The sequence below is a fragment of the Lepidochelys kempii genome, chromosome 1 (assembly GCF_965140285.1).
Source record: "Lepidochelys kempii isolate rLepKem1 chromosome 1, rLepKem1.hap1, whole genome shotgun sequence".
Taxonomy (NCBI): Eukaryota; Metazoa; Chordata; order Testudines; family Cheloniidae; genus Lepidochelys; species Lepidochelys kempii.
The window spans coordinates 241,576,628-241,590,402 of NC_136380.1; the positions used below are offsets into that span (position 1 = coordinate 241,576,628).

At 42.7% G+C, this 13,775-nt stretch overlaps 1 protein-coding gene across 1 annotated transcript in view; it reads right to left on the reverse strand.

Moving 5' to 3' along the window:
* CACNA1C (calcium voltage-gated channel subunit alpha1 C) overlaps positions 1 to 13,775 on the reverse strand; it is a 704,641-nt gene that overhangs the window by 221,726 nt on the left and 469,140 nt on the right. Inside the window, exon 7 of the mRNA XM_078849824.1 lies at positions 10,755 to 10,939. Coding sequence (XP_078705950.1) covers positions 10,755 to 10,939 — 185 coding nt within the window. The remainder of the gene's footprint in view (positions 1 to 10,754; positions 10,940 to 13,775) is intronic.

Sequence of the window (13,775 nt, forward strand, 5' to 3'; positions counted from 1 at the left end):
TTTGTCTCAGTGCTTTTTCTACATAGGCTGACACAAGATACTACCATAGGTATATCAGAACAGCGCTGATTGCTGCATGCACACAAATATCCAAGTACATGCTGTTAATTGATTTACATAGTCAATTAAGCTCTTAAAAATAAAGATAATGAGAAGCATTAAAATATAAGCTGTTAAAACTGCTGATAAACACTCACTTCACTAAATGGAGGCACGACAGTCAACTTTTCTAATTTCCATCTGATCAATATATCCCAGTTTCCTGTCAGAGCTAATTTTCAAGCCATGATATTCCCAACAAATGAACTGACTTCAGCCTTTCCATTTTAGACGATGAAGCCATATTCACATTTCATAAACACGGACCACCTTCTATTGATGACAGTTCACAAATTATTCTCACAGTTCACAAATATAACATACAATATCTAGACTTGTACTGATGAAAGCTAACTCACAGCTCATAACGTACAGGTACTACACATTTCACTGATTATCCTACTAACTCCTCATTAACATAATACAACTGCTAGACTTTTACTGAGGAAACCATAATCAGAGCTCTTGAATGCAATGCAACTGCTACAACATTTCCAACAAAGCCACACTTAAACTTGTGATTGCAACCGCTATAGACAAGGCTGAATCTTCTGCTATGCTTGTGTGCATTATTAGCAACAAAAGGTACTAAAATACCCATCTGAAAGGAAAATCTCTGCAGTAAATGAAAGTCTGATTTCTATTATGGCCCTAATGGAAGAATCATTCATGTTATGAGTAACAGAACAATAGCTCTCAAAAGTTAACATCCCCGGGATGTCATTGTTTCATAATAACTTCTCACTCTATTGGGTCTTGAATTCCAATGGCATCTCATTTCCTTTCTCATTTCCAGGCTCCTCCTGTCTTTATGTCAAGCCTGTCTCTGGGTCCCCATTACCAGTGGCTCAGTCACCCCAAAGTGTGCAGCTTTCTGCCACTCACTCATAAGAGAGTACAGAGGATTTCATCCTCACGTCTTCCTGCAGGCAGAACTCCCACTGAAATCAATGGACTTTGCCTCTATGAGAAATGCAGGAGCCAATCCTAAGGGACCAACTCTGTCGTTAGTGGATGAGTGAAGTTCCAATCAAACTCAATGAGATTGGCATACATGTAACTGAGACCAGAATCGGGCTCTAAGTCTTGAAAGCAACTCATTAAAACAAAATTAGACTGGAAACAAATCAAATAATTATATCATCTATTTCTAGAGCTTCAATTTCTGGGGACATCTGACAAACAACATATCTACCTCATAGTCATAGGGCTGGTGGATGGACCAAAGACAACATTTCCAAAAGTGACCATGACTTCAGGGGCTTCAATTTTTGGATGCTCAACTTGACTTGCCTGATTTTTCAAAAAGTATTGAGTATCTGTCTTCTGGAAATCTGGCCACTCTCAAGTTGGGAACCCACAAATTGTTGCACCCAAAATCTCTTGTAACTTTTGAAATATTTGTCCCACCAGGTAAGCTCTCAATTTTCCAGGTTTGGGAAGAAGCTGAGGGACAGGAAGGTCTCTACAGTAGAGAAAAAGCCATCATTAGGTGAGAGTTTGAGGAAGAGCGAAGGAAGAAAGAGGGGTAAAGAAGGGCAAGAGAAAAACAGGGCTATTAAAGAAGTCCTTCATAAGCAGGAGCATTGGGCAGAGGCACTCCATTAACACCAACCCATAAATATCCAAGAAAGAAGCTTATCCTAAACAGAGAGCCTCTTAACATATTCAGGAGGGGTGCCCAAAGTGAGGCTTGAGGGTCACATGAAACCTGGAGTCTTAAAGTGCACCCTCTTTGTATGGAGCCAGGTTTTTGCTGTAGGAGTAAAACAACAAGCCATTCCTATTAATCGCTCAAGGAAGACAAAAGTACAAGCAACTGTTATGGTTGCATATGCATTTGTTTGTGAAAAACAGATTTATTGCTTGGGCCATAAATTGTAAGCTTGGCCATTACTCTTCTGACAAGTCAATGTTGTGGCCCCTCAGTGCCACAACATGTGGGCACCCCACTGTATGGCATTGTTACAGCAGATGAAAGTGGAATAACCTTTGTGATCAGTGAGACCATTTGCTTGTGCTCTAATTTTTTTATTTTATTTTATTTTTTGTTATTTTTCACCTCCGTGCCATATCCTGTCAACATGATCATAAAACCCCGCAATAAAAATCCAGCACTTTCTGGAAAAAATAAATGCTGTGGAGCAGAGAGAGGTATATTCTGAGAATCAGATCATTCCCTTGTGCGGAAAGCCTTACTAATTCAAGCCTGAACGCTGTAAGAATAAAGGGTTAGAAAGCACAACACAGCTGGTGAAAATTGGGGGTTGCAGTTCTGCATTTAACATTTTCCACTTTATGGCAATATCACTGTACTCCTCACCACATCTTCCTCATCGGGCTTCACCAGGCTGTGGAGGGATGAGAAAAGCTCACAAAGCACGTCAAGGCTGTCAGCAAAGTAAATTATATCGATTGCTTGGTTTCTTCCCCAATTTGATTTCCTGATAGGAGTTTCCAGGGTGACTGTGAGCTCTGGTTTCAAGCTCATTTACTGAATCATCTCAGAAGTATGATTTCATAGATTCATAGACACTAATGCTGGAAGGGGCCTGTTAAGACAGCACATCTAACCTGCTGCATCTAGCGCATGATACCCCGGGATGGGTCATCTAACTCACTTTTGAACATTTCCACTGATTCAAACTCATTGTGCTGTCTTGGTGGCTGTTCCATTGTATTGCTGCTCTTAGAGTGTTTTCTTATTCTGTGTAGGGATTGGGCCAACCTATGAAGTTTGGTCCTCTTAAATTTGAGGGGGTTGAAATCCTCCATTCCAGATCAGGTCCCTCTTAGACAGATGGTCTGAAACACTGATCTTGCCTGAAGTCCAGGAGGGTTCAGATTGAGTGTTCTAGCTCATGTCCATCTCTAATTATATTCACGTGAAACCTGCCCTTCTTTACTTTACAACTATTACTTTATAGTCAGAGCCCCAGTGCAAACTGCCATTGCAATGTCATGTTTTCAGAGATTTTGGCCAAGAATTCAGAAATGTTGCATGAATTATGGGAAACAAACAAATCCCTCTTCACTGAGGTAGGCTGAATGGCTCTTTTTAAAAGTGGTCATTCTGCTTGATCCTAGAATTCAAGCTGCAAGAACCAGACTGCATTACTCTGCACCGTAAGTATTCATTGCACCACTGCAAAGTGGGTGCAATCATTCTGATTTGGTAGCATTTCACACCCACTCTGCACTCACTTTGGACTAGTGGATATGATACCTCTAGGTGCAGCATAATGGAGAGCCAGACTTCCAGAATTAAGATTATGTCTATACCACAGAGACTATGTCTGCATAGCCCCATAGTTTAGACACAGTCTACAGTGACAGAAGGGGGTTATTTTTCAGTGTAGGAACACCTGATTGAAGATAGGAAGCCCTCTTACATTGACCTAGCTATGTCTACACTGGGGGTTTTGTTGGCATAGCTACGTTGGTCAGGGATGTTTTTCTCACACCGCTGACCAACGTTGATGTAACTTTTCAGTGCAAACCAGGCCTAATGCTGCACACGGCAGTCTACATGCAGTGTGTCCCATAGCTCAAGCTGGAAGGGGCAGACCGTATACAAAGTTTAACACCAATTCTAGATATTAGCCTTAGTCTATAGCATATTAACTGGTAAGAGACACCTCCCCTAAAGGAGAGCAACAAAACTGCTAAAAATAATTAAAAGTAAGCCCTGTTAGGAGAACTGGATCTGTTCAGTCTGGAGAAAGATTGGGAGGAGACGTGATAAATGTCTACAAATACTTAAATGGGATGTTATAAAGTAGACAGAGATTAATTATTCCCATTAGTCAAACAGAGTACAAGAAATAAAGAGCTACAGCAGAGATTTACTTTAAAAGAAAGACGGGGCGCAATCTGTAACATTTAGATCTCGTCTTCTTCTAAATGTTCCTAAAATTCAGTGGTGTTCTGAATGGGATTTGGTCAGACTTGTCCCTACTTTAAAACCTCATAAAATCAGTTTAGGCAATGGAATGAGCTGCCGAGACTAGACACTCATCTGTTCAGAGGGGATATGGGAATGATAAGGTCAATCTTGTCCTGATAAACAGGAAATAGTATGACCATTAGTGATTCCTTCCAACTCAAGTCTATGATTCAGTGGCTGGGATACTTTGGGTGTCCAGAATGTTAATACATCTGAGACTCAAACCTCCATAGTTCATAGGGAGAAGTTCTACAATGTAAACCAAAAAAATGAACAACCTCCATCTGGCTCAGCCAATGTAGAAGATGTACTACTGTAAGCTGGAGCTAAGCTAGAAATCACTGTGGCCCTGATTCAACAGTCTATCCCCATTCAACAAAGCACCTGATCACATGCTTAATTTGGGCACGTGCTTCAGACTTATTGGCTTCAATGGGACTTAAAATTAAACATGTGCTTAAGTCCTTTGCTAAATTGGGGCCTCTTTGCATATATTATGCTTAGTAATAATAATAAATAGTAGGGTGACCATATTTCCCATATGTCCCTGAATACAGGTACTCATTTTTAAGCAAGTTCAATGGCAATCAGAACTATGCAGTACAAACAAACATCAAGTTGACTGAGTCCCTGTTAAAAAGAAATACTGCATAATTGGATTCTTTTTATTTACTTTCTTATCTTTAAGATTTTAGGGTTCACACAGGGAGAGGTGACATACACACACACACACACACTCCCATACACCTCTCTCACGGGGCCGGGGGGGTGTTGACTGACTGACCCTTCCTACTCACAAAGTGTCGAAAGGCAGCTAACACCTCCTGGCTGCTGCTGGCCAATGACATAACTCAGCCACATCCTGTCCCCTGGCTACAGCATGGGAAGGAAGGGCTTAAGGTCTAAGGATGCATTGTGCACCAGGACCCAGGGAACCTGACTGCAGGGGCTTCAGCCCCGTGCTCCCTGGGGGCAGGACCCAGGGAGGGGGGCGGGTGGCAGGTGAAGAGGGTGCTAAGCCGCCTGCCTGGGGTGCTGCTGTGGAGCCTGCAGGTTCAGGGCATGAACAGGCTGGAAATCGCTCTCCCCACCCCACTCCAGAGCTTAGCTGAGGGGTGGAGATGCTTCCCATGTCACCACTGTGCAGGGCTTTGGCACATGCAGGGCTTGGCTCCTCCTGGCCAACCCCTGGGGCGGGAGGGTCTTGCACTTTCCTGGGGTGCTGGGCCAGCCAGAGGCAGTTGGGGAAGGAAGAAGCCTGCCAGCCAGACTGTTAGTGAGCTGAGTGCTCTGACCAGGGGCTGGTTCTCCGCACAGCTCTGGGAGTGGGATGTGCCCTGCCGGGGGAGGGGAAATATGGAGGAGCAGCAGGGCTTGTGGGGAGGCAAAGGGGCAAAGCAGGGAGAGGACAGTGAGAGGGAGAGCATGTAAAGGGCCGATTGGTGGGCAGCAGAGGCAACATGTAACCAGCCCTCGCCTGGCACCTACCCACACTCACCAGCCACCGCAGCTCGCAGAGCACAGCCAGTGCCAGCCGGAAATGGGACGGGGGCAGGGCCTTGCTGGCTGAGAGCTGGCATGCAGAGGGAGCTGCGCTGATGGACCAGCAGGGGGAGCGGCCAGCCCTGCTACCAGCCTTACATACCCACCCCCATTGTCGGCCACTGGACCCCCCCACTCACCGTTGGTGGACGGGAGGCTGGCGAGCAGGGATCTGGCCAGCAGCAGGATCCACCAGTACGGATGGGGTGGGGGTGGGAGAGAGAGAGACAGAAAATACGAACAATTTGCCTGTTTTTAAGAAAAAGTCGGGACACCTGCAAGAGGGCTTAAATAAGGGACTGTCCCTTTAAAAATGGGATGTCTGGTCACCCTAACTTGAGTTAACCTCACAGTCAGAGTCTATTCTGAAAGGTGTTGAGTATTCACCACCCCCGTTGAAGTCAGAGGGAGCTGTGGGTGTTCAGTGCTTCTCTGGATTTGTATTATGAACTATTTATTTGGAATATTTAAACGATCAATTTCCTATGTGGTCTTATTTGTAATCATAAGGCCCCTTCAATGTCTCTCTTGCTAGGACAACTTCACCAAGTTCAGAAAGTCACAAGCAAACTCCACATGGAATGCTGTTTTCCAACAGAAGGCCTCAGCAATTCTACTTTTAAAGATAGGGGACTGTTAATATTTCTTAGGGCTTTAAATGTTATTTAAGGAGGCAGCAGAATTTTTGCTGGACATTGCCACCCAAGTGACAGTGCTGGGGTAGCATTTTCAATGCATGAAGGATGCAGAAGGCATTTGGTGCTTACTTGGCACAGTTCTGCTCAGATTTACAGCCTGTGCAACCTCACTGTCTTGCATGCAGAATTTGGACCACAGTAAATTAATAAAATAAAATAATAATAAAAAATAAATAACAACAATAATAATAGCAAATAAAGTAATATTAAAACTAAGGAGGGGCATCATTTTTTTCTAAAAATTCAAAGGAAGCCAACCTATTTGCACACACTATCCACTGGGTGAGAGAGGAGCTTAGAAAGCTTACTGATTTTATTGACATTACTTTAAAAAAACATGCTATGGAATGAAAGTTTGCTGATTTAAATGCCTCTGACACTTTTCATGGGCAGGCAGGTTATAGGCAGGGAAACAATCTTGTGAGCTGGAAGGGATAGGCTTCACTGAAGATGAGAAAAACAGCAAGTGTGAGAGAGGATGCAGGAGAGAATGAGGTTAAAATCTGCAATAAAGTGTCTTAGAAGTGTAAGTTTAATGAAAAGTCAATTGGACTTAAGCTCCTAGGTCACTTGTGAAAATTTTATCCTGATTGAACAGGAAATTGGCAAATTATTGCACTCTGGTACCATGGTGTTGTTGGGTCTGTCATAAGACTCTAGACAGACAGACAATCAGACTTCAAAAGTTTTCCTAAGTGGCTCGCTGTTCTTTCAGCACCTGATTCTGAGAGGTGTTTGAGCATCCTCAACTCCCATTGATTTTAATAAGAATTGTGTGTGTTCAGCACCTCTCAGAATCTGTCCTTAGTGGAGGGGAAGGGGGAAGCAGAACTGAATATTACAAGGCACTTAGCAATGTTCAGTCAAGGAAATTGCTCAATTGACTGAACATTTCCAACCAACTAATTCCGCTCAAAGGCTTCTGACTTGATCTACTGAGTTTAAGGACAGATACTTTCCTTTTCAGACTTGAAGGGAGAGCAAAGCAAATTCCCTACCTGTAATTCCTGTGCTCAGAAGATAGTTATTACAATAGATCCCATCCCCAAATACGCTCTTATGGGTCCAGGTCTTGTGCATGTGACTGCATGTGGAGCATTGAGAGATTAAGGCCAGGATTTTAAAAAGTGAGGGGGGAAGTCCTAACACTATTGAAGTCAATGGGAATTCTTCCATTGACTTCAATAGAGCCAGGATTTCACTCTGAGTACTTAAATTGGCAAGACCTACCTATATCCTATGCCACTTCCTAAAATACTTCACTCATTCCAGAGGGTTGGAAATTTTGGAACCCTGTTAACGCTTTACTATTCAGAATGTTAAGTCTCCATGTTGCTGTAGGTATCTTAAAGACATTATACCTTACTCTTTGGCTTTGTATACTCTACTGCATAAACCTGTGCATGTTTTTTAAGACATCTGCAGACACGGTTGAAATGTCAATGTTTATAGGGTTTCAACATGCCAACTATTATAGCTATAACACTTGTCATAGATGTGTACAGTAGTCAACATTGAAAGTTAGCTTTTGCTATACAAATACCACTCTTCTAAGTAGCGCGAAATAATCATGGCATCTCAGATACTACTATATGGCAACTGCTGACAAACATAGACTTTTTAATGGTGGCCAATGTATCTATATAACATGACAAAGTCAAACCGTGGTGTGGATACAAGGGCACAGTTAAGATTCTTTGAATCACCTTAGCCCTAAATGTCCATCATTTCTGGTGTCCTTTTCCTAGTGTTTTTTCTAAAGTGTAACCTGAACTTTGCATTACCTGGCTTTCAGAAGTTGATGGTGTGGATTATTTTTTAGTTACAGAGATTTTACCCTTTTGTTATTGATACTATATTTACAACCTTAATTCCAGCTTGTGAGGGAGCAGAGAAACAGCCATCTGGCACAGCAGGGGTTAAAGAAAACCTTTGGGTGCAGCTAGCCCAGCTCCACTACACCTGCGGCCAATGCCAGACCTGGATGGGACGGGGGGTAGAGAAAAGAAGGGAGCCAGGCTCAGTTGGGGGCTGACTGGCGAGGAAGCAGGAGGTCTCTGCCTGCTCGAAGGGTCAGCTCAGAAATCTGCCATCCAGAGCAGCTACTTGAGGCAAGTAAGGGCTCCCTGCCAAGGGGAGGCTGCAAATAAGCCGCAGCACTTGGGGCAACTGGACTAGCGGGGCCATGCCCCAAATTGAAGAGAATGGTAGGAAGTAGCCTGGGGAAGTGGGGCTTAACTCCCTCCTAGGATGAGAGACCCCATTACCCCTGTTTAGGGGTTGATCTATACAGGGCCCCGGGATGGGACCCAGTAGAGAGGGAGGGTCTGGGTCCCCCTACTACGGCCTCGGGCCTTACAGACTGAAAGACCACTGATCTAGCCACTAGGCTGCCCGGCCACAGAAGACCCTATCACCGAGCTTAATTAAGATTTTTTGTCTAGGAATAATTTAGAACTGAGAACAAGAAGAACATATTTTTTTCCTTCCAAAGCAAGTGTTCTATATATCCACACCCTGAAGACAGGGTTGTCCGGAAAAACTAATACTCAACAATTCATTATAATTTGAGGCCTCAATATACTGTACTGTATGAAAGGAAAAAAATAACTTCAGAAAGTAGCTCAAACCAAACCAAAACCCAACAGCCAAAAGCTAGGTTGCTCTAGGGAATCCATGAAAAATGAAGCAACCTGTAGCAATCACAGTAGAAGAGCATTTATCGGTGGCTATATGCTTTTGGCTCCTAATATTAGGTGAATAAGAACTGATGACTGTATCCCAAGTGTTTCATACCCTGTCATGTGAATGATGCAGGGACCCAAGAGCGTAGAGACGCGGGGAAGGTCTATTGTAAAACCTACCGTTAGAGAAAATAATGATAATTTGGGGGATTCATTTCATATGAATTAACAGTGTACACTGCCACAAGTGCATCCCTATTTATTACTGATTGTCTTATTCACCTTGCTTTGGATTCTCTCAACTGAACGGCCCATAAGTCTCTCTCGAATACCCAGAGATACAGCTCTCAGATACTATAGTGATGGATACTATTGAAATATGACAGACAGATATACTCTTTGTATCAAATACTGAGAAATTTTGCCTGGTTTCTTTTCTGGTTTTAGGTTTTTCTTCACTGTTTTTATTAATGTATACTCTTGTTTCAAGTAAATCTAATTTTCATTTCACTAGACCCAGATTGCTCTCAAATATTTTCATCTCTGCCTCTTATCTTAGTCACTAGGAGGGAACTGGCATCACAAGGTTAATCTAAATTTAAAAGGGTAAAAAGACCATCATTATCTGTGTGAGTCCTGTCCGTGTGCAATGGATATACTGTAGACACTCTAAATCTTCAAAGAGAAATATTTTAAACTCTAACCCAGTGGCAGGTGGAGTGCAGTTTCAGGATCAAGTTTAAAGGAGATGGGGGTGTTGATTAACAGCACAAGCTTACCCCAATCCAGATCTTTTCCCTATTTTCCTTAGAATATTCTTGTGTTAATTCTACTATGCACTGAGCCTCAGGTTATATTTACACTGAAATTCCTATCATACTGGGGGAACAGAAGTCTCTAAACATAGTTATAATCCAGACTCTAACAGTATAGTCAGGACTAAATCATGTTTTAAGCATGTTCCTGAACCATGCTGCAACCCTGCAGAAGTTCAAGGCAGTAGCATAGTTCAGGAGCCCAGGTAGGTCCAGTTTATAATGAAAGATCAATCCTTATTTTGGACTACTATGCTTTTACCAGGTCCCCAAACATAACAGGAACTACACTATGGGACTAAAAAAGCCAAAGGAAGCTGAATGCAAGTCTCCAGGTTAGGACTATGGTGAGGATGATAGTTAATTTTAAGGTTAACATCAAGATTAAACATAGAATTTAGGTCATGATTAAGATAAAAATTCAGGTCATTATCTAGGTCAATATCAGAATTAGGATCAGGGTAAGAATTAGGGTCAGGATGACGATCATAATTAGGATTAGAGTGCAGATCTAGAAGGATTTTCTGAACTTCCCGATGAAATCCATGGGTCTTTTCATTCTAGTGCCTTTGTTAACAGCAATGCCACTACATGGTTATCTTTACTCATTAGAAATATTGCTGCATTAGTAATTTATATTGGTGTGAGATAGCTGACACATCGGGAGGGTCACTCAATGACACCCAGCTCAACAAAGGTACATTGCAGATTCTCAAACCAAAATGCCACCTGCCATCTTTTAACATTTTAATATAATAGAAAGTTCACATTTAAATTTTAAAAATATGACAGCTAACAGCTTCCATGTCATCCCATTGACACACTAAATTAATTAAAGCCATATATTATTAACCCTCCCATTACCACACATAACCAGTGAGCAAAATAAAGACCAAGCCAGAGCCCCATATTCTCAGCATGGCAGGACAGCACTATTAGTCCCAGGGATTGGTCATTTTCGGATACGTACCCAGTAAAGGACATCTGTCCAGCCCTCCATAGTGATGCACTGAAACACAGTTAACATGGCAAAGGCAAAGTTGTCGAAATTGGTAATGCCATGCTTGGGCCCCTCCCATCCTGCTTTGCACACAGTGCCATTCTGACACTGCCGTCCATGCGCTGATTGAGGAGCACAAGGAGAGGGGTCCTCTTCTGCAGGTGTATCATAAATGATGGGAAAACAAGAATGAGAGAATTATTAAGTACTGCATGAGTCACTGGAAAGGCAAAAGAAGGATACTTGCTTTTGAGACCAGACTTTTGCAGTGCATTTGACACATTATTTGAAGGCACCACCAAAAATTGTATTGGTTTTAACCAGGCGCCGGTGCATTTTTTGGTTTGGCTTTTTTATTTTGCAAAGGATAGACAAGTTACCAATTATGACAATCAAAATTGTCATTTATGTTTTTCAATATACAACCTTCCAGAAACAAGAAAGAGTGCACTCATACATGAGGAGATGCTAGGTTACATCAGTTGCATTTCTTTGGTGTGCACACTGCAACTATGATTTTCCATTTCCATATTCACGGGCAGTCTGGGTTAACTTAAGGTCACTTATGTCCCCTAGCATTGAACTGACTGAAGCTCTCTTCCTGTGGAACACCTTACCTCAAAGGAACCAAGCTTCAGGCTTCAGTGCTATGGAGTTGCTAAGGGATGCTGGACTAATGTTAAACTGCTGTGATGCATTTCTGGAGCTCAGAAGCTTTGCAGAATGTTATCCACAGGTCCTGTGATGCTCAGAAGCTCTGCAGGACCATAACTTCTGATTAATCACCTGCCTATTCTATATAGGTTTGGGGTTTCTCCCAATTTGTAAAATTAAGAACCCAAGCTACACATCTGTTTCAACTCTCCAGTGCATTAAAAAAAAGCCCATGAAAAACATTTTAATACATACAAATAAACACAAATACTAATATTGGGACCATAGTAATACGTAATGAGAGTGATTGATCAGTAAGAGTACAGTCCTGCTGTCCTTATTCAGGCAAAGCTACCATTGAAAGCAGTGGGAGCTTTGCCTGAATTAGGACTGCAAGATAAGGCCCTACATTTAAAATAGATATGTGGGGGTTTATTTTGTTTGTTTCTATCTATTTTATTTGTTGCTACTATCTTTTTCATGAGACAGATTGTTCTTGTGAGATTTCCAAAAGTTCTGGTAGTGTTTACGCCAAAGTACATCAGGAGTAGGAAGATCAGAATGAGGTGCCTCTTCAGTAGTTACCATAGAGAAAGATAATATATATATATATATTAACAGAGCGTAAAAATCCATGGCAGGTCATTACAGTTCTAGTACATTTTCTAGCAATTGAAATTTGCTGACCTTATAAGAAGGTAGAAACTAAGGAACTCTTGTGGCAATTTCCCTCTGTATGATATTTTTTCGCTATATGATTGTGACTGAGATAGAGTCATTAGTACCCAGCATCTCACGGTGATCACTGATGCTCAGGTCAAATAAATCAAATGATAAACAGCAGATGCATAGATGTGTAAGTGACAGTCTACTGGATTTTCTTAGGAGGTATTTCCTGATGGATTTCGTGTGCAGGATTCCTCCCACTAATTCATTTTTACTTTCAGAATAACTTCCTTTCTAACCACAGACACATCCTGAGAGAGAAAAGGGAAGGGCTGATCATAGATTAGAAACTCCTCTGCCATGATAGTAGTTATTAAAGTTTACAGTATTGTATATTTGGGGCCTGGAGTTGTTATAGAATAGGTGAGTTGTTCAACTCTATGTTGCTGACTCAAATCCAACTCAGTCTGCTGGTGAGAAAGTCATTACTGTCTTATTGCTTTAGTCAATGGGAAATGAACTGGAGGTCTCAGCCCAGCTGCAAATGGCAAACATCCACATGAAAAAGCACCACCACACTCATCAGGAATTCACAACTCTGCTGGAAGTCTCAACAGAAAGGCCAATGACTGGATGGGCTGTGGAGACTGAGCTAAACTCTCACCGTTATAGCTGGTTTCTCCATATCAAAGTTGAGTCCTGTTTATGGGGCAGAGTAGAAGGAGTTTTCATTTTTGCTCCCCATATTGTACGTGTTTTGTGGAGAGCTAGAGAACTCTATCTCCAGTGCTGGCACTCAGGCACCTTTCAACAGTGCTAAATTCATTTAAATGTTCTAATTCAGGGAAAGTTACATTATGTTGGGAAAGCCTCACTTGGAAAATATTCGCATGTAGGCTGCTGGTCCTTCCCTCTCACTTGTGTCTCTGTGCAGAGGGTGCTTTAATATTGCTGCTTGGTCACACTCTTGCAACTTGGTCCTCTGGAGGCAATCAGCCTACTCTCTCTCTCTCTCTCTCTCTCTCCCTCTCTCCTTCACAAGCAGAATGCCTCCAGCAATTGCTGTTGGTGCAGTGCTCCTTGACGCACACTCTAACACGACAAGCCAGTGATGGTGAAGCCCATAAAGATGCCCTAACAAGCATAGCTTCTGCTTCCACAAGGACTCTGAAGGATGAGGACTTAGAGAAGAGATGAGGCTTAAAGAGAATGACCAAGGAAACAACCCAATTCTGGTGATGAATCAACATGGAAAACAGAGAAGGAGAAAGGAACTGGCTCGCATAAGGAAAATACAAAGGGATGTTTCTGTTCAGTTCATTCCTTCATCTTCATTTGTTTTCCTTTGGCTGTATTCCTAATTACATTGTATGTTTATGGACAAATATCCCTCTGTTGAACTGTTTAAAGTGGGGGTGGGCAAACTTTTTGGCCCGAGGGCCACATCTGGGTACGAAAATTGTATGGCGGGCCATGAATGATCACAAAATTGGGGGTTGGAGTGCAGGAGGGGTGAGGGCTCCAGCTGGGGGTGTGGGCTCTGGGGTGGGGCCAGAAATGAGTTCAGGGTGCGGGAGGGGGCTCCGTGCTGGGGTAGAGGGTTGGGGTGCGGGTGGGGGGGGTGAGGGCTGCAGCTGGCGGGGGGGCTCTGGGGTGCAGGAGGGTGGGACT